The 18,963-nt window shown below is 45.3% G+C and overlaps 2 protein-coding genes across 2 annotated transcripts; both read left to right on the plus strand.

The window, feature by feature from the left end:
• The first annotated feature begins 3,141 nt into the window (after positions 1–3,141).
• LOC119918844 (chymotrypsin B) lies at positions 3,142–5,176 on the plus strand. The gene is made up of 7 exons (XM_038739507.1): positions 3,142–3,297; positions 3,562–3,665; positions 3,736–3,815; positions 4,127–4,208; positions 4,284–4,464; positions 4,696–4,829; positions 4,918–5,176. The coding sequence occupies exons 1-7, from the start codon at positions 3,246–3,248 to the stop codon at positions 5,077–5,079; spliced, it is 795 nt and encodes a 264-aa protein (XP_038595435.1). The 5' UTR covers positions 3,142–3,245; the 3' UTR covers positions 5,080–5,176.
• A 10,660-nt stretch (positions 5,177–15,836) lies between these two features.
• LOC119918845 (chymotrypsin A-like) lies at positions 15,837–18,963 on the plus strand. Its single transcript, XM_038739508.1, has 7 exons — positions 15,837–15,954; positions 16,208–16,311; positions 16,380–16,459; positions 17,493–17,571; positions 17,658–17,838; positions 18,531–18,664; positions 18,748–18,963. The coding sequence occupies exons 1-7, from the start codon at positions 15,903–15,905 to the stop codon at positions 18,907–18,909; spliced, it is 792 nt and encodes a 263-aa protein (XP_038595436.1). The 5' UTR covers positions 15,837–15,902; the 3' UTR covers positions 18,910–18,963.

The raw sequence follows: 18,963 nt of genomic DNA on the forward strand, positions 1-18,963 counted from the left end.
CATCACTTCCCAGAAAACTAAACAAACATTCACTCTTGGCCTCAGGTGAAGACACCAATGATGGTCGTTCAGACTCGGCCTCTGGTGACTCCAACGACCGTAATGACGGTTGTTACAACAGCCAGCAGCACTAACGAACCAGCGGGGTCACTCATCTTGACGACGACCCCACGGAGGTTACAGCTGGGACTCCCTGCCAGTCAGTCAGAACTGAAGAAGTCTTTAACGAGTTGCCCTTGATTTGAACCTTCCTTGGATTACTATGGCCTGGATGGAGAACTTTCAGAGACATAAAAACCTCCAGGTTTCTCTGCAGGACTGAACCTTTCAACTGCATCAGACCCCGGCTTTATTCAGATCCACGTTTCATTCATTCTCTTCATACTCTGAGAAACATCTGTCTGTGAAGGTCCTCAGTCATCCAGGTTCTTCAAGGAAGGCTACAATCAACGGCAGCTGGACTTGGGTGAAGGTACTTGAAGCCCTTTTGTCTCTCATCCAAGAGACGTCTTCAGTTCTGACCGGCTGGCAGGGTCCCAGCTGCCTCTGTGGGGTCGTTATCAAGGCGCTCAATACTGCCGGTTCGTTGTTGCTCCTGGATGTTGGAATGGCAGAGTCACCTGAGGCAAAGTCTGAACGGACGTCGTTCCCACATGAGTACAAATGTGAGCGTTTGTTCAGTCTCACAAGTGATCATTTTATTGAACCAGTTAAACAAGCCTGAGGCAGTGGGATTTATCAACAGGTGGTTGATCCTATCTGACAAAGGTCGGAAATGATCTGATTTTACTGAATGTGGAGTTCGACAGGCTCGTGTTCTGGGTCTGCTTCTCTTTTCACTGTATGATTTTGTCTCCAGTGACGTGCTTTCATACGCAGAGTCTCATAAGTTTACAGGTAGAGGTCAGGAAGCTTTAATTATCTGTGAACGGTGTAATGTATTTGAGGTGTTAACTTGACAGATATCTGTTTCTCAGTAACTTGAAGCTAGATTTCTAAAATGATGAGAGCTGGAACATGTAGCCAGTTTTGTCTGAACGGGTTTCAGCGTTTGTTTTTTTATGTAATTTGTTGAAAGACCAGGATTGAAATAAACATTTTAGGTTTTATAGCATTTAATCTGTGATAAATGGAACTACTGCTGTGCAGCTATTCTGTTATTCTTTTAATGTCTTTACCTCCTCTACCTGACAAACGCTGACCAATCGCTGACCTCCTCTATCTGACAAACACAGACCAATCGGAACATGGCGGCTCGTCAGCTGCTGATAATTCAGACCTTCCCAGACTTTTTGTGACTCATTCTGTCTCAGACTCATCAGCCTGGAGTCACACTTTAGTGTTTTCAAACGGTGTATCTCTCCCAAATGATTTAATAATAATAATCATAATAATTATAATGACAGGTGAAATACCTCTTCTAAATGAAATATAACAGGGAGAACATGAAATATTACAACACTATATTGCAGGAGGAGACGAGTTAAGAGGTTTTCTGTAAATTTCTCCTCCTCTGACAAGCAGAGCACTATTTAGGTTAGAAGATGACGTCCAGCAACAGGATTCATAGATAATTTCATAAAAACATGTGTTTTTATTCCAATCATCACTGTTGTCCATAAAACATTTCAGACTGTAAGACATTAAGTACATAAACAATATCCAACGAAAGTTAAAATCAAGGGCAACTTAACATAAACAATACAAAACCTCAGAGACTCAGACACTGTGCAGAACATTAACTATGCACACACACAGTGCATGGAGGTGCCTCATACTGGTGGATTTACATTGTGCTTCATACAGATCAAAGAGAGAACATGATAAATAATAACATGATAAGACACAGCTGTGTGTGGGGGAGAATTATAGCTCTTTGTGTATGAAATATAACTTTAATATTGAAGGCACTTGGATGAATATGCAGCTTCACAGCTCTTTAAATATGATTAATGAAACTGGTAGATAGTTTTCTCATGTTCTGCCTTGCAGATCCAGCAGTCTTTGCAGCGGCCCACAGTCAGCATCCAGCTGTTAAGCCTGTGGGAGGATTTCAGAGTCTCCGCTGGACACAATTTTACACTAATGAGCATAAAATGAGGCCAAAAACTGTTTGCTGTCTAATTAGGGCATAGCTGTGCTGGTTTACTGTCTAATAAAGATCATGTTAGTCCTGGTTTTGGTCTAATGTTATACACCATTCGGCTTATTAGTTTCACAGTTTGCTGGCGTAGACACAGGGGAACAGGACCCAGACGGAGCAGATCCAGTTTGTAATGTTGAATTAGAACCAACAAAGTGAACAGGCTGCAGGTGTGAGGAGACTGAGGAGCCAGAACCAGAACCATCTTACTGAAAGCAAGGGTTTGGGTTTTTGGGAAAACCTTCTGGGGAAACATGTCAAAAGAAAAAACGTTGTGAGCACGATGGTCTGCTGAAGATAGAACTCATGAACTTCATGTTTTTAATCTGTGACAGTAAATAAGTGAGGCCCCTTGAATTAAGTTTGAGGAAAGTTGCGAAACACTGATCCTGAATGGTCTCTGACGCGGTTTCATTAGTTATTTTTAGTTTTACCAAAATATCGTCTGGCAGCAGCGCAGGAACGATGAAGCATAGAAACAATAAAAGCATACAATCATCAGAAAATCTCTATTTATTCATGTCATTTTTGTTTAGATTGGATTGAAGTAAACATCATGAAGCTGTGGCAGAATGAAATGACCAGAAAACACATCGGTCACGACTCACGAGGAAGGATTCTTCCCGTGGTTCTGGTTCCTCCGGTGTTACAGGACAGGTTCTGCTGAGAATTAGTAGTGTATTCGCAGTATTTGGGATCTGGTTTACTCATTTAATGGAAGTTAATAACAACAGTAACAGCTGACGTCTTTCATGTACCATCTTGTTGCAGCTCTTCATTTCAGCGTCTTGATGTTTCCACTCAGAGAAATAATAAAACGAGCGTCGTCCTGACAGATCTGGGATCTGTTGGGAGTTAAAGAAAGTTCACTGTGCGTAAAAACGTGCTGACTGCAGGTAACATGATGTGACAGCCAATCAGAGAGCTGCAGGTCGAGGCGTGAGACTCGTGGGAACGCAGCCATCGCCTCACGTCTGATAAGCAGCTGACAGCTGAGCTGGTCAAACAGCCAACCGCTCTGATTGGCTGAGGCCCGGCAGGGTTCAGGGATAAAACAGCAGCTCTCCTTCAGCACATCCTCATCATCATCGTTACCACCGCCATGGCCTTCCTCTGGATCGTCTCCTGTCTCGCCTTCGTCAGCGCCGCCTACGGTGAGACACAAAGAAACTCAAACGCAGGTCTCTGATGCTGTACAAAGCATCAGGAAAGAGAAAAGAGACGGCGTGAGGTTTTTCTTTGCAGACTCAAGGGGTTTGTGGGTAAAAACTCATTTTCATGCGTTCTTGTTCACTGCTGATGTTTCCACACGTTCCACCTGATAAAATAACTTCATGACTCGTCAGTTCTCAGACAGATTGTCTTTGTCACGTGTCCTGTTGAACAGTCCTTTAGTCTGTTACCTGTCGTCCTCTCAGGCTGCGGCACCCCGGCCATCACCCCCCAGGTGACCGGCTACGCCCGCATCGTCAACGGCGAGGAGGCGGTGCCTCACTCCTGGCCCTGGCAGGTGTCTCTGCAGGTGAGTCAGCACACTTCTCTCTTCGTCTTCTTGTGTTTTTCAGAGACTCAGTTCAGTTTGTTTCTCTCAGCAATCCAACGGCTTCCACTTCTGCGGAGGGTCTCTGATCAACGAGAACTGGGTGGTGACCGCCGCTCACTGCAACGTCATGTGAGTTCACCACCACACAACACAACAGCTGCGAGCCCATTGGTTCCTGCTGAAGACCTCACACACAGAGTTTGATCATGTAGTTTCTATCAGACACACAGGAGGAAATAGACGAGATGAATCCACATGTGGGGCTGTAGTGACTGTTTGGGGCAGCGGGACGGTGTCTGTAGGACAGAATAAACTTCAGAGTTCACGGTGATGAAGGAACATGAAGAAGAGGAGACACCAGGCTGAGAGAGACTCGTTAGGACAGACGTGAACATAGAGAACCACAGTTTTTACACCAGACGCTTCCTGTTTCCTGCCAGGACCTACCACCGTGTGATCGCTGGAGAGCACGATAAAGGTTTTGGCTCCAACGAGGACGTCCAGGTGCTGAAACCCGCCAAGGTGAGAACCACCCATCAGCCAGTCAGCTTTCAGAACACACCTTCTCCTCCCACTAACAATCCTCCACCTCCCCAGGTCTTCACCCACCCCAAATGGAACCCCAGAACCATCAACAACGACATCAGCCTCATCAAGCTGGCCACCCCCGCCCGCCTGGGCACCAACGTATCCCCCGTCTGCCTCGCCGAGTCCTCTGACGTCTTCGCCCCCGGCATGAACTGCGTCACCTCCGGCTGGGGTCTGACCCGCTACAACGGTGAGATAAAACTTGTTCTATTTTGAATTCATAAAACACGTTCAGCTGACACGTCAGATGTGAGATCACTGACGCTCCCAAAGCTGCTTTCAAAGGGTTAAAATGGCCTCCAGAAACGACCTCTCTGATTGGTTGATTGAATTCACTGGAGACTCTGGCCTAGTGTTAGAATACTTTTATTCTGGAAGGGCAGCAGGAAGTGTGTTTGAGTGTTTGCGTTGTCCCCCACAGCTCCCAGTACTCCCAACAAGCTGCAGCAGGCCGCCCTGCCCCTGCTGTCCAACGAGCAGTGCAAGACCCACTGGGGCAGCAACATCTCCGACGTGATGATCTGTGCTGGAGGAGCCGGAGCCACTTCCTGCATGGTGAGGCCCCGCCCACCTACCTGTCCGTCACGGTTTCAGTTGATCACACTCTTTATTGGTGTTTATTTATTAACATGTTGTGTTTCAGGGCGACTCTGGCGGTCCTCTGGTCTGTCAGAAGGACAACGTCTGGACTCTGGTTGGTATCGTCTCCTGGGGAAGCAGCCGTTGCTCTACCTCCACTCCTGCCGTCTACGCCCGTGTCACCGAGCTCCGTGCCTGGGCCGACCAGATCCTCGCCGCCAACTAAAAGCTCAGAGGCTGAGCCGCCATCGCACACTGACAGACACTGACAGACACTGACAGAATGTGTGGACAATCAATTATAATAAAAAGGGTGAAAATCACTGAGGTGTGTTGTTTTGGGGGATTTTACACTTTTGTTGGAGAGTTATAATGGAGGAAGGTTCATAGTTGGACCGGGGTTCATGGTCTGACCGCCTAAACCGCGGGGGGTGCTCCAGTCAGCAGGTCAGGAAAACATTTGAGCCCTATCCGCCCAATCAGCCAGAGAGAAATGAAAAAGTATTATTATTACAGTTTTTCTCAATCGCTTTGGCACAATCATAGAATGACTATTGAACTTTGTCAAACTGTATGAGTATTTATATGAACATTATGTCAGTTGTTTATAATTACTTTGGCACAAAATGAGTTAGATCAAAATACTTTTGTCTGCTATTGACTCATATTTCTTATACACATGTTCATTGTGTAAATCCCTACATGCCAAATACCAACAATCACAGTAACCTGTCACAGTTATATTAGATACATAATAATTATGTGGTCGCGACCCTGTACGCAGGATAAGCGGTTGACGATGGATGGATGGATAATTATGTGGTATTTTTGTAAAAGTTGTGAGATAGATAGACTTAGGTTAGATGGGGACGAAACAACTGCTGTCCAATTTAGCTGACAGGTGAAACTCGTTGTTCTGCAGGGTGGGACACAGCTGTGGAATATGGAGCGTGCAGGAGACCGAGTGGGCACGAGTCTGTCTGTGGAAGAGGAAGGGGAATTAGAGTGCGAAGGGAAGAGCAAGAGAACACAGACACAGAGAAATCACTTATCGACCATGTGATCACCCGTGGTCTAAGTATGACAGGTGGGAGAGTGCAGCCTGATCCGGGCCCGTCCACAGTGTCGTCACATAAATGTTTGGTTTAAAGTAGAGTGTGTGCCATGTTAGCAACTGGACAATACTACACAGTGGGAAACTACCACACTGTCAGAGTCATTTCACAAGATGTCTTTGCACTCTGACTGTCTTGGTCTGAGCAAAAAGGAGCCTTTTGTTCGGATTACAATGATTTATTCATTGATGGATTTATTTACATTTGAAACACAGTTAGTTCTTTTGGTTGAGTAATCACCTTTTACAGGTCACATAGAGTGGTGTGCTGAATGTACCACGTGGTGTGAGGATTCAGCAAATGTGTCAAATCGATTGAGAAAAACTGTAATTTTATTAAAGCGAAATGATTCATGCTTTCAAGTCCTCAGAGACAGATGCATCCTCTCTGACTGGTTTCATGTTTACAGAACAAATGTCCTCTAAGCTGCAGCTAATCTAATACTAACATGATCTCGGGCCAACTTCTGTTCCAAACAAAGACGATATAACAGAAGTGGGCGTAGCTGCCGTGACATCACCCGTTGGTTTTTGGACCGCCGTTTTGAAGCTTCCAGTTTGGCATTTCGGTCGTCGCCATGTTGTTTTTTTGGAACAAGATGTGACCATATTTGGACGAGAGGGTGGTGCTAGCTAGCTTGGTTAGCAAGATGCATCTGTATTTCACGCTAACTGTGATATTAGCTGGGATGCTAATTTTGGCTAGCGACAAACACGCTTAAAACAAAACGTACTTACAGGAAAAATGAGCACCAACTCCTGATAAGCTTTTTCAGTGGCGTTGGTTAAATGTACACAGAGCAGCGGATACGAGTCGCCTCTATCCTGATTGACAGGTCGCCATGGTAGCGACTTGTCAATCACCTTGTAGCCCCGCCCTAAAGCCTCCCCTGCTTTCTAGCAACTGAGACCAGAAACTCATTAGCAAACTGTTTACTGAGGGAATAAATCAGCTGAGAAGTAGAAACATTTTCTCATAGACTGCTATACAATCACACTTCTTTCTGCAGCCGGTGGAGTCGCCCCCTGCTGGCTGCTGGAGAGAATGCAGGTTTAAAGCTCTTCAGCACTGACTTCACTTTTCAGACCCGGAGGTTCCTGCTTGGTTCAAACAAAGAAAGGAAACATGATGAATGCAGCAGCTTTATTCGAAGAGTGACTGACTTTTAGTTTTAACGATTGTTTGTAATCTGATCAATAGTGTGGCAACACTGAAGAGAGACAAGAGAGAACAGGAATCAGCCTCGGTACATGGTGCACCTTCCACCAGGTGAGCTCCTGGCTCTGGTTCTAAATGCATTGCTGTATATGTCCTGTAATGAATCCTACAACGTGAGGATTCAGTCTGAACAGCTGACGTCAACAACGTCTGGATTGGGTATTCTTGTTTTCAGTTATTGATCTCAGGATGTGAAACAGATCTCACAGAAGAACAACACTGCGATGACAGACTTTAGACACAGTCATTGGTTTACTCCCAAACTGAACCAGAACTCATGCAGGACCTGGATCCAGCAGCCTTATGCCCTCGTCTTTATTCTGTTATTGCCCCCCCACACACACACACACCTTCTTCAATAAAAGATAAATAAATAAACTACTCTGTCATAGCAGTGTATGAATAAAGATGTTTGTGTATTTTGGGTGATGACAGAAAATGAACACAAACTTCGATCTGAGTGATGTGATGTTTATATATGTTTTATTGTCTGTTAGTACAAACAGCTCAGAGCCTTGACCTTTGACCTCTTTAATGATCCAACAATCATTTAGTCCAGTCCATTTTTGGAGTTCTGTGTGGAACGTCTCAGATTTGGCTCATTTCTCTGCTTTTTTTGTGTTGCTCCAACGCAAACAAAAGAAATAACTTCAGAATACAAAGCATTTGGAATAGCAACAGTTTTCTGGGAGAAGTAGTGCATTATAGGACAGACATGCAGGGGTGCCCATATTTTTGGCCTTGACTATTTATAGAAGGATAAAAACAGTAAAATCGGCAGAGAGCTTCAATGATTTACTGATATGAAAATGATTTAGACTGAATGGATAACAGCAGCCTCACCATCCGTTTGTATCGCAGCTTCTTTCCAGTATGTCAGTAACTCCTCTAACAACATGAACATGCTGCATTCATTTTCAGTTTTTAGTTTCTCAATGTAGATTTCAGAAAAGAGGCTTTTATTGTGAAGAGATGAGGCTTAAATGTAGGTATGAACATTTTCAAAACAAAAGTTACTCAAATCTTTACAATAAAATCATTTTGCATAAAGCATCAAACGCTGAGTCCTCTTGCGGAGCCTGAAGCGGCTGTCTGACATTTATTCATTCATTCTGTCTATATCAAAGCACATGTTGGAATGCAATTACGTCTTTAGAAACATCGAAAACATTGATAGGCTATTAGTTTTATAACCAAACATGATCTTGAACGTGACGCTTTTATGATCAATCTGTCATCGCTGTATAGGCAGAGAGTTATCTTTGGACATTGTGGATTTATCCTCAGCACAGAATAAAATCTATAGGCTACAATGTCCTTTATAACAAATTGACTCTGTGGACATTAAGGCAGCTGTCAGATTGGCAACAGTTGCACAAGTGCTGCAGTAATCACTGTCTACCTACAACTAATCTATATAAAACTGATCAATGAACAGTAATCATTCATATTGTAGTCACACTGATTGGATGTGGATATGATGTAAATATTTCTGTGTGTATGTGAGGATGAATGTGGTGCAGCTGAAATAAATAAATGTAGTTTAAAAAGAGTTTTTCATTATTAGCTGCTGATACTCTGACATGCTGAACATGTTTTGACAGCATTTCATAAAACACGAAATGAGCAACATTTTAGTAGGCCTACTGTTAAATAGACACATTTTCCACTGCAAAAAAACCCATTAATATTCAGAGTTTCTCTGCAGGTCGAAACATGTGGGAAAAGATCAGATCGACCAACAGCTGCTGGGAACCAAACACATGTTCCAACCACGTGACCTTCTACACACTAAAAACACTGATCCACATCAGAACACGTTATTCCACCCCAGAACACGCTGATCCACATCAGAGCACGCTGATCCACACCGGAACACACTGATCCACACCGGAACACGCTGATCCACACCGGAACACGCTGATCCACACCAGAACACGTTATTCCACACCGGAACATGCTGATCCACACCAGAACACGTTATTCCACACCAGAACACACTGATCCACATCAGAACACGCTGATCCACACCAGAACACGTTATTCCACACCAGAACACACTGATCCACATCAGAAAACACTGATCCACATCAGAACACCTTATTCCACACCAGAACACACTGATCCACATCAGAACACCTTATTCCACACCAGAACACACTGATCCACATCAGAACACACTGATCCACATCAGAACACGTTATTCCACACCAGAACACACTGATCCACATCAGAAAACACTGATCCACATCAGAACACCTTATTCCACACTAGAACACACTGATCCACATCAGAACACCTTATTCCACACTAGAACACACTGATCCACATCAGAACATGTTATTCCACACCAGAACACACTGATCCACATCAGAACACATTATTCCACACCAGAACACGCTGATCCACATCAGAACATGTTATTCCACACTAGAACACACTGATCCACATTAGAACACGTTATTCCACACCTGAACACACTGATCCACACCAGAACACACTGATCCACATCAGAACACATTATTCCACACCAGAACACACTGATCCACACCAGAACACACTGATCCACATCAGAACACATTATTCCACACCAGAACACACTGATCCACATCAGAACACACTGATCCACACCAGAACACGTTATTCCACACCAGAACACACTGATCCACATCAGAACACATTGCAGCCAGTTCATTGTTGATTTTGCGTGTGTTACCAGAGTGTTCTGTGTTTCCAGTGTGGATTTTGTGCGTGTAGTCTCTTGATTCTTGTGGACTACTCTCACCTTTGGATTTATGGACATTGTTTTTGCACCTGTAAGTTTTCACCATTGGTTAGAATAAACACCTTCAACTTACCTGCTCCATCTCTGTCTCTACATTTGCAGCGTTAAGCCAGGTGACTGAGCGTAGCAAAGAGTTTTGAAAAAGACTGTGAAGGTTCTGATATTAGTCCCAAAGTGATACTGGTACTTGAGACACAATAATCTGTAATCATGTACCGATCCGCTGAACCACGTCTGCTGAGATGGAAACACAGATCCACTTTACACATAAAGTAAGACGCAGTAGTTCAAACACAGTATAACATCATATGCAGCAAGATATTTTAATATGATCACACTGAATCAGAACACACTGATCCACATCAGAACACGTTATTCCACACTAGAACACACTGATCCACATCAGAACACGTTATTCCACACTAGAACACACTGATCCACATCAGAACACACTGATCCACATCAGAACATGTTATTCCACACCAGAACACACTGATCCACATCAGAACATGTTATTCCACACCAGAACACACTGATCCTCACCAGAACACACTGATCCACATCAGAACACGCTGATCCACACCAGAACACATTGATCCACATCAGAACACACTGATCCACACCAGAACACACTGATCCACATCAGAACACATTATTCCACACCAGAACACACTGATCCACATCAGAACACACTGATCCACTCCAGAACACACTGATCCACATCAGAACACACTGATCCACATCAGAACACGTTATTCCACACTAGAACACACTGATCCACACTAGAACACACTGATCCACACCAGAACACACTGATCCACATCAGAACACGTTATTCCACACCAGAACACGCTGATCCACATCAGAACATGTTATTCCACACTAGAACACACTGATCCACATCAGAACACACTGATCCACATCAGAACACATTGCAGCCAGTTCATTGTTGATTTTGCGTGTGTTACCAGAGTGTTCTGTGTTTCCAGTGTGGATTTTGTGCGAGTAGTCTCTTGTTTCTTGTGGACTACTCTCACCTTTGGATTTATGGACATTGTTGTTGCACCTGTAAGTTTTCACCATTGGTTAGAATAAACACCTTCAACTTACCTGCTCCACCTCTGTCTCTACATTTGCAGCGTTCAGCCAGGTGACTGAGCGTAGCAAAGAGTTTTGAAAAAGACTGTGAAGGTTCTGATATTAGTCCCAAAGTGATACTGGAACTTGAGACACAATAACCTGTAATCATGTACCGATCCGCTGAACCACGTCTGCTGAGATGGAAACACAGATCCACTTTACACATAAAGTAAGACGCAGTAGTTCAAACACAGTATAACATAATATGCAGCAAGATATTTTACAGTTTTTCTCAAATGCTAAAACACAAAAGCCAATCCTCTAAACCAAATGACCAGTTGTCTAAACACATTTACTAAATCTAGCCATCATTTTCCAATATCATAAACACATTTCACATGAAGACACAATTCACAAAACACAATCCTCCGTTCACATAAATCTTAACACATTTTTCCTTGCTAAAACACAAGTTGCAAAAGAACTCTGCTCATATTCTCAAATGAAAGCTCATGTGATGCAAAATGCTTGCCACAGTCAGCAATATTTGAACAAAATGAACACACCTGGCGTCATTCATTACACACAACGACTCAAAATTGAAAACACCTGTTGCTAATGCTGTGACCACATGTATAAAAGCAAGTTCAGAGTGCACAGTTTGCTGAAGATTCGAAACAAACACAATGGATGAAGGCAGAGTCAGGGGAAGAGGTAATCGAGTCAGAGGAGGGAGAGGAGCAGGCCAAGGAGGAAGAGGAGCAGGCCAGGGAGGAAGAGGAGGAGGCCAACGAGGAAGAGGAGCAGGCCAGGGAGGAAGAGGAGGAGGCCAACGAGGGAGAGGAGAAGGTCCAGGAGGGAGAGCAAGACAACCTCGCACCATCATTACGGACGAGATGCGAGCAACAGTCATTGACCATGTCATTGTCCATGGCATGACAATGGCTGAAGCAGGACTAAGAGTCCGTCCAAACCTGAGTAGGTTCACCGTGGCCACCATTATCAGGGCATTCAGACAACACAACAGGTATTGTACTCTATTGCTTTCTTTGTCACAATACAATTTTACAAGCCTGTGAAAGTAGTCTATTAGTTTCAAATCAGTTGTTACTGTATTGTAAAACATGTCAATTGACAACACGTTTCTTTCTTTAGAGTTGAAAGAATGCCACATAGAGGTGGGAGGGTTGCCATATTTACAGCGGCACAAGAAACCCTCATTGTGGATATGGTTCGTGAGAACAACCTCATCAGACTCCGGGAGATCAGAGACAAAGTCATTGCCGATAATGTGAACTTTGAGGGAATTGATGATGTCAGCTTGGCCACAATAGACAGAGTTCTCCGGCGCCAAAAGATGCGGATGAAACAAGTCTATAGGGTTCCCTTTGAGCGAAACTCTGCACGACACAAAGACCTACGTTACAGGTATGTGCAAGTAAGTATACATCCATGTTCACAGTACAGTTAGTGAACATACTGTGTTGCTCAGTGGCCTACATTACTTCTGGACAATACTATGCTACCTGATTGACTGTTGTTCTGAACACCTGTGCATTTTCACAGAGGATATTACAGTTGGACGCGATGGCCAGACCTCATGAGTACCTCTTCCTGGATGAGGCTGGCTTCAACCTGCAGAAACGAAGGCAAAGAGGCCGTAACATCATTGGCCAAAGAGCCATCACTGAGGTTCCTGGCCAACGGGGGGGGGGGGGGGGGGGGTAATATTACTCTTTGTGCGGCCATGGGTTTGGAGGGGCTTGTCCACCGGCAGGCTGTCCTTGGGTCTTACAACACCCAACGTCTCCTAACCTTCCTAGAGGAGCTAAAAGATATCCTCCTGGACCGCCAACAACACCATCCTGGGCCCGAACATCCCATTTATGTGATCATTTGGGACAATGTACGCTTCCACAGAACAAACCAAATCAGAGAGTGGTTCACCACCAACAGTAACCACTTTTTAAACGTCTGTCTGCCACCCTACTCCCCTTTCCTGAACCCTATAGAGGAGTTCTTCTCATCGTGGAGATGGAAGGTTTATGACAGACAACCATACACTAGAGAGAACCTCCTAAGGGCAATGGAGCTGGCGTGTGTTGACATCCCAGGGGAGAACTTCCAAGGATGGATCCGCCATTCCAGGGCGTTTTTCCCGCGGTGCCTGGCAAGAGACAATATAGCCTGCGATGTGGATGAGGTGATGTGGCCCGATGCAGCTCAGCGACATGATACCGCACAGTGATTGTGGTGTAAATAAAAAAAAACTTCACACCCTGATCATGTTTTCAAGAGTACTGTTGTGTGCAATAGATTCTGTGTTACAGTAGTGTACAGAATTTACTATAGATTTATACTCTTCATATGAAACTCACAAATCTAAATGCCCAATCCTCTGCAGAGATCTAAGAAGATCCATTATTGTAAAGTTTCTAAAAATATGCATTGGCAGTTATGAAACAAAGAACCTTCTCACAAATTGAGCATTGTGTTTTCAATTGTTTTGCTGTAGTGTGTAATGATGTGTATAGTGTTTACATTTTTGAAAGCTTCGAGCTGCTCTTTTGGTGTGAAAGTTTGAGTTTTGAAGGGAGAAGGTGTGGTTGTGTTTATGTAGCTTTAGAAAAGGGTGTTGTGTTTAGACATTGGAGAACATGGACGAAACGTTTGTGAAATGTGTTTTAGCATTTGAGGAAAAACTGTAATATGATGCTGTCTGATCTCATTACAATGAAATATATGATAATCTAATATAACCTGCTTTTATTTATTTCTACAGTTTAAAGTTACAAGGACACATTAAGAAACACTTCTGTAAATGTGCCAGTTTAGCCAGCGTGGCTAATGATGGACTGTAGTCAACGGTGAACTACATTAAAACAGGAACACATAACTAACTGCATTTCACAGGAACACATAAGATGCTTTAAAACGAGGACAAAGCACGTTACAGAGGACGGTCACACACTTTGTCTTTTAAGTGATTTTAAGTTCATTTTAAATGAACGATATGATTCCCATGATGAGAGCTGCTCTGACTGTCTGAGGCCGTCCTCCTCGGGGCTATAATGCCGCATTCGAGACCGGTCGAGACTGGGATATTTCCCAGTTGAAACTTCTGACTTCCAACATCAAAGCGTTCCAGGTGCATGGTGGTGCATGACACCAAAAGTGAACGAAAACCATGGCTGACCGTGACAAAGTGGGCACACAGTTGCGCCCTCAGCAGTGTTATAGGTGTTACTTCAAAGGAAGGCAGTTTAACTGCAACAACTGACATAAATAGCCTCTACGTTACTAGTTAACTGTGGAGCCCTCTAGCTACATCAGTTGGTAACCCACAAGTCAGTCAATGTTGTAGGTCACACTTCCCCATGTTTTGTCATTTTTAACAATACCTTTTATGCAGAGAAGATGACTTTATGAGATTCTTTACTGTAGCCAGCTACCTAATAGGCAACATATTTCTACATCAATGTACATGCAGAACAGGTTTTACTATATGATTGTAAATACATGCAAATATACTTTTTGTTGCCTTTTACTTTATGGTTTACCATTTACAGTGTGTGCTTCCATTGGTTTTGTGATGTCATTCAGCTGCTACTCGTGAAGTAGGAAATCCGACTTCAGGTGGTAGTTTTTCTAGTTGGAGATTGGAAATTTCCAAGTTCCAAGTTGCCTGGAATGCAGCATAACACCTCTTACCACAGACCCCGTGTGTCTATCAACCAGGAGGGGGAGCAAGCCACGCAGGATCTTATAGATAAAACAAGTATCTGTGTTTTGATAAGCATGCATCGTGTCGTCTTAGCTCATCTCTCAGTGTAAAGTTTATTTTATTCTGATTAAAGGTTTTGTTTTGCAGGAGTCAAATCTTTCAGCTTGGGGTTTGATCCAAACTGAAAGTCACGTGTGTGTGTTTGTTACCACCACACCAAACGAAAGATTCTTTTAGAGCTCAGTAACAGAATCAGCTGGCAGTTCTTCCTGAAGCTCTGCTCCTGAAACCATCAACACGTGCAGCCAAACAGAACGCACGATCTTTGCTCTACACTCAGCTTGTATCTCAATAACACACTCCTATCAAAACTGAGAACATCACTTTATTTTACTATTTTACTTCCACATGTGAAAACACTTTGAGATCAGCGGTTCACCCACCAAGCAGAGCTCGAGCGCTAAACGTAAACACTGGGTTTAGCTAACAAGAAAGGAGGAGGTGAAGTAGGATGAGGGAGACGAAGGGGAGTCGCGAACATGATAAATGACTTTACCATGTTGTCAACCAGGAGATGAGCTTGAGAGACGCTGGACCACCTGGTTATTTTAACATAAGAAGCTGTAGCTGCTGTCCAGCTCTGGTTCTGCACCCTTTCAAAATAAACTCAGATGGTGTAAAACAACTGAGAAATAAACATCAAACTTTATTTCAAACTGCTCTTTTTTTTCTGCCAGCTGCTGCTTCGTTTGTGGGAACTGATGCAGAAACTCAAGTTTTAGAAAGAAAAAAAATATATTTAATATATTTAAAATATTATTAATATTACCATCATCATCATGCGAGATGTGTAATGTTTAGTTTTTTTGGTGTAAGCTTTCCTGCTTGGTGCGTTGAGATCAGAACAAACTCACGAGAAAAAAACGTTTCCTGGACTCTGATTGGCCGACGTATTGAAGCAACACGTCTCTAACCTTCACGCCTGCAAAGGTGGAAAATTCTGCGTCAGCTCCACCTGCCCAAACTCCCACGTCTCTGATAAGATGTCCTCTCCTGTCCCGTCCAATCACGTCGCTCCCTGGCTGTATAAAAGCTCCTCGCTCAGAGAGACCCCACATGATTGAGCCATGGCCTTCCTGTGGATCCTCTCCTGCCTCGCCTTCGCCGGCGCCGCCTACGGTGAGACAAACTTTTAACTAAGGAAGTGAAGCATGCTGGGAAAAGAAGAGAACAGAGCCTCCACTGCAGTGAAGTTTTATTTAACAACCAGCAGGTGGCGCTGTAGCTGCAGTCGGGGGCAGTGATCAGCTGCGTCTCCTACAGGACTTCAGGGTCTCAGATCTTACAAGCTGAACTTTGTGATTGATGTAATCTGTTCCCAAAACAAACTTTCAAATTCATGTTGTTAATGATGTCATGATGATGTCACCAGGTTGCGGCTCTCCCGACATATCTCCCGTCATCTCGGGTTACTCTCGTATTGTGAACGGCGAGGAGGCGGTGCCTCACTCCTGGCCCTGGCAGGTGTCCCTGCAGGTAAACACGCACACAAACACAAACACGTATTGTGTAACAAACGTCTCTAACTCTCGTGGTTGTTTCAGGATTCCACCGGCTTCCATTTCTGCGGCGGCTCTCTGATCAACGAGAACTGGGTGGTGACGGCCGCCCACTGCAACGTCAGGTAAACCCCTCCCACCGCCATAATCCTGTCTCCTTCATCCCGTCTCCTTTGTCCTCCGTCCTGTCTCCTTTGTCCTGTCTCCTTCATCCTGTCTCCTTCGTCCTCCGTCCTGTCTCCTATGTCCTGTCTCCTTCATCCTGTCTCCTACATCCTGTCTCCTTCATCCTGTCTCCTTCGTCCTCCATCCTGTGTCCTACGACCTGTCTCCTACATCCTATCTCTTCCATCCTGTCTTCTCCATCCTGTCTTCTTCATCCTGTCTCTTACATCATGTCTCTTACATCCTGTCTCCTACATTCTGTCTCCTTCATCCTGTCTCCTTTGTCCTCCATCCTGTCTCCTACGTCCTGTCTCCTTCATCCTGTCTCCTTCATTCTGTCTCCTAGATCCTGTCTCCTTCATCCTGTCTCTTCCATCCTGTCTCTTCCATCCTGTCTCCTTCATCCTTTGTCCTGTCTCCTTCATCCTGTCTCCTATATCTTGTGTCCTATGTCCTTCATCCTGTCTTCTTCATCCTGTCTCCTACATCCTGTCTCCTTCGTCCTGTCTCTTTCGTCCTGTCTCCTTCGTCCTTCGTCCTATCTCCTTCATCCTGTCTTCTTCATCCTATCTCCTTCATCCTGTCTCCTTCATCCTGTCTCCTTCGTCCTGTCTCTTTCATCCTGTCTCCTTCGTCCTTCGTCCTGTCTCTTTCATCCTGTCTCCTTCATCCTGTCTCTTTCATCCTGTCTCCTTTGTCCTTCGTCCTGTCTCCTACATCCTGTCTCCTTCATCCTTCGTCTTGTCTCCTACATCCTGTCTTCTTCGTCCTGTCTCCTTCTTCCTTCGTCCTGTCTCTTTCATCCTGTCTCCTTCGTCCTTCATCCTGTCTCCTTCATCCTGTCTCCTTCGTCCTTCATCCTGTCTCCTTCATCCTGTCTCCTTCATCCTGTCTCCTACACTGAACATGCTCTGTAGTTCCATGAGGCTCCGCCTCCTGTCAGTCAGCCTCTTCAGGTGTCTCAGGTGATCTTTAACGTGTCTTTCCGTGCAGGACGTCCCACCGCGTGGTCCTCGGAGAACACGACCGCTCCTCCAACTCTGAGAACATCCAGGTCAAGACGGTCGGCAAGGTGGGTTACAAACAGCGGCAGCTTTCCATCTCAAGACGGGGACTTCCTGTGCATTCGCCGCTCATAATGATGTCATTTCCTGTCAGGTGTTCAAGCACCCCCGCTACAACGGCTTCACCATCAACAACGACATCCTGCTCATCAAGCTGGCCAGCCCCGCCCAGCTCAACACGCACGTGTCCCCCGTGTGCTTGGCCGAGACCGGAGACAACTTCCCCGGAGGCATGAAGTGCGTGACCAGCGGCTGGGGCCTGACCCGCTACAACGGTGAGAGCGCCTGCATGAGCCGGCCAATCGGGAGAGAGCAGGGGCATGTAGAGAAATTCAGGCGGTTATAGTCTCTTAAAAGTTTCCCATCAAACCTCAGGTTAACAAGTCGGCTCAGAATCTAAATGTTTTGTAGTCCTGACGACCTGAAGTCTCTGTGCAGCCAGACTGAGGTTGTCTTACAGAAACCTGCACCGGGGGCAGCACGTAGACCTGCAGCACGTAGACCTGCAGCACGCAGACCTGCAGCACGCAGACCTATAGCACGCAGACCTGTAGCACGCAGACCTGTAGCGCGTAGACCTGCAGCACGCAGACCTGCAGCACGTAGACCTGCAGCACGCAGACCTGCAGCACATAGAACTGTAGCACGTAGACCTACAGCATGTAGACCTGCAGCACGTAGACCTGCAGCACGCAGACCTGCAGCACATAGAACTGTAGCACGTAGACCTACAGCATGTAGACCTGCAGCACGTAGACCTGTAGCACGCAGACCTGTAGCACGCAGACCTGCAGCACGTAGACCTGTAGCATGTAGACCTGCAGCACGTAGACCTGTAGCACGCAGACCTGTAGCACGCAGACCTGCAGCACGCAGACCTGCAGCACGTAGACCTGCAGCACGTAGACCTGTAGCACGTAGACCTGCAGCCCAGACCGTGTTTATTAGCGATGTGTTTGTGTTACAGCTCCCGACACCCCCGCCTTGCTGCAGCAGGCCTCCCTCCCCCTGCTGACCAATGAGCAGTGCAGTCGTTACTGGGGCAACAAGATCACCAACCTGATGATCTGCGCCGGAGCCGCCGGGGCCTCCTCCTGCATGGTGGGTGGTGCAGACGTACGGTAGATTTTTGATGGTTAGCTTGGGTAGTTTACTCATCTCTTTGTTTATTTGTTGTTCTGCAGGGCGACTCCGGTGGTCCTCTGGTCTGCCAGAAGGGCGGAGTCTGGACTCTGGTCGGTATCGTGTCTTGGGGCAGCGGAACCTGCACTCCCACTTCCCCCGGCGTTTACGCCCGCGTCACCGAGCTGCGCTCCTGGGTGGATCAGATCCTCGCTGCCAACTGAGCAGAAAGCTTTCAGCTCCATCCTGATCATCAATAAAACACAGAAACCCTGAAA

Source organism: Micropterus salmoides, unplaced genomic scaffold (assembly GCF_014851395.1).
Source record: "Micropterus salmoides isolate LMB-PRFRI ecotype aquatic unplaced genomic scaffold, ASM1485139v1 Ms_hic_scaffold_2445, whole genome shotgun sequence".
In the NCBI taxonomy this organism is placed as follows: domain Eukaryota; kingdom Metazoa; phylum Chordata; class Actinopteri; order Centrarchiformes; family Centrarchidae; genus Micropterus; species Micropterus salmoides.

What these genes read in the sequence shown, in the direction of transcription:
- LOC119918844 (XM_038739507.1), top strand. Translation starts at nt 3,246, where the DNA reads ATGGCCTTCCTCTGGATCGTCTCCTGTCTCGCCTTCGTCAGCGCCGCC. An exon ending in GCCGCTCACTGCAACGTCAT is followed by an intron (nt 3,816 to 4,126) that starts GTGAGTTCACCA and finishes GTTTCCTGCCAG; the next exon opens with GACCTACCACCGTGTGATCG. An exon ending in CCGGAGCCACTTCCTGCATG is followed by an intron (nt 4,830 to 4,917) that starts GTGAGGCCCCGC and finishes GTTGTGTTTCAG; the next exon opens with GGCGACTCTGGCGGTCCTCT.
- LOC119918845 (XM_038739508.1), top strand. Translation starts at nt 15,903, where the DNA reads ATGGCCTTCCTGTGGATCCTCTCCTGCCTCGCCTTCGCCGGCGCCGCC. An exon ending in CCTGGCAGGTGTCCCTGCAG is followed by an intron (nt 16,312 to 16,379) that starts GTAAACACGCAC and finishes TGGTTGTTTCAG; the next exon opens with GATTCCACCGGCTTCCATTT. An exon ending in CCGGGGCCTCCTCCTGCATG is followed by an intron (nt 18,665 to 18,747) that starts GTGGGTGGTGCA and finishes GTTGTTCTGCAG; the next exon opens with GGCGACTCCGGTGGTCCTCT.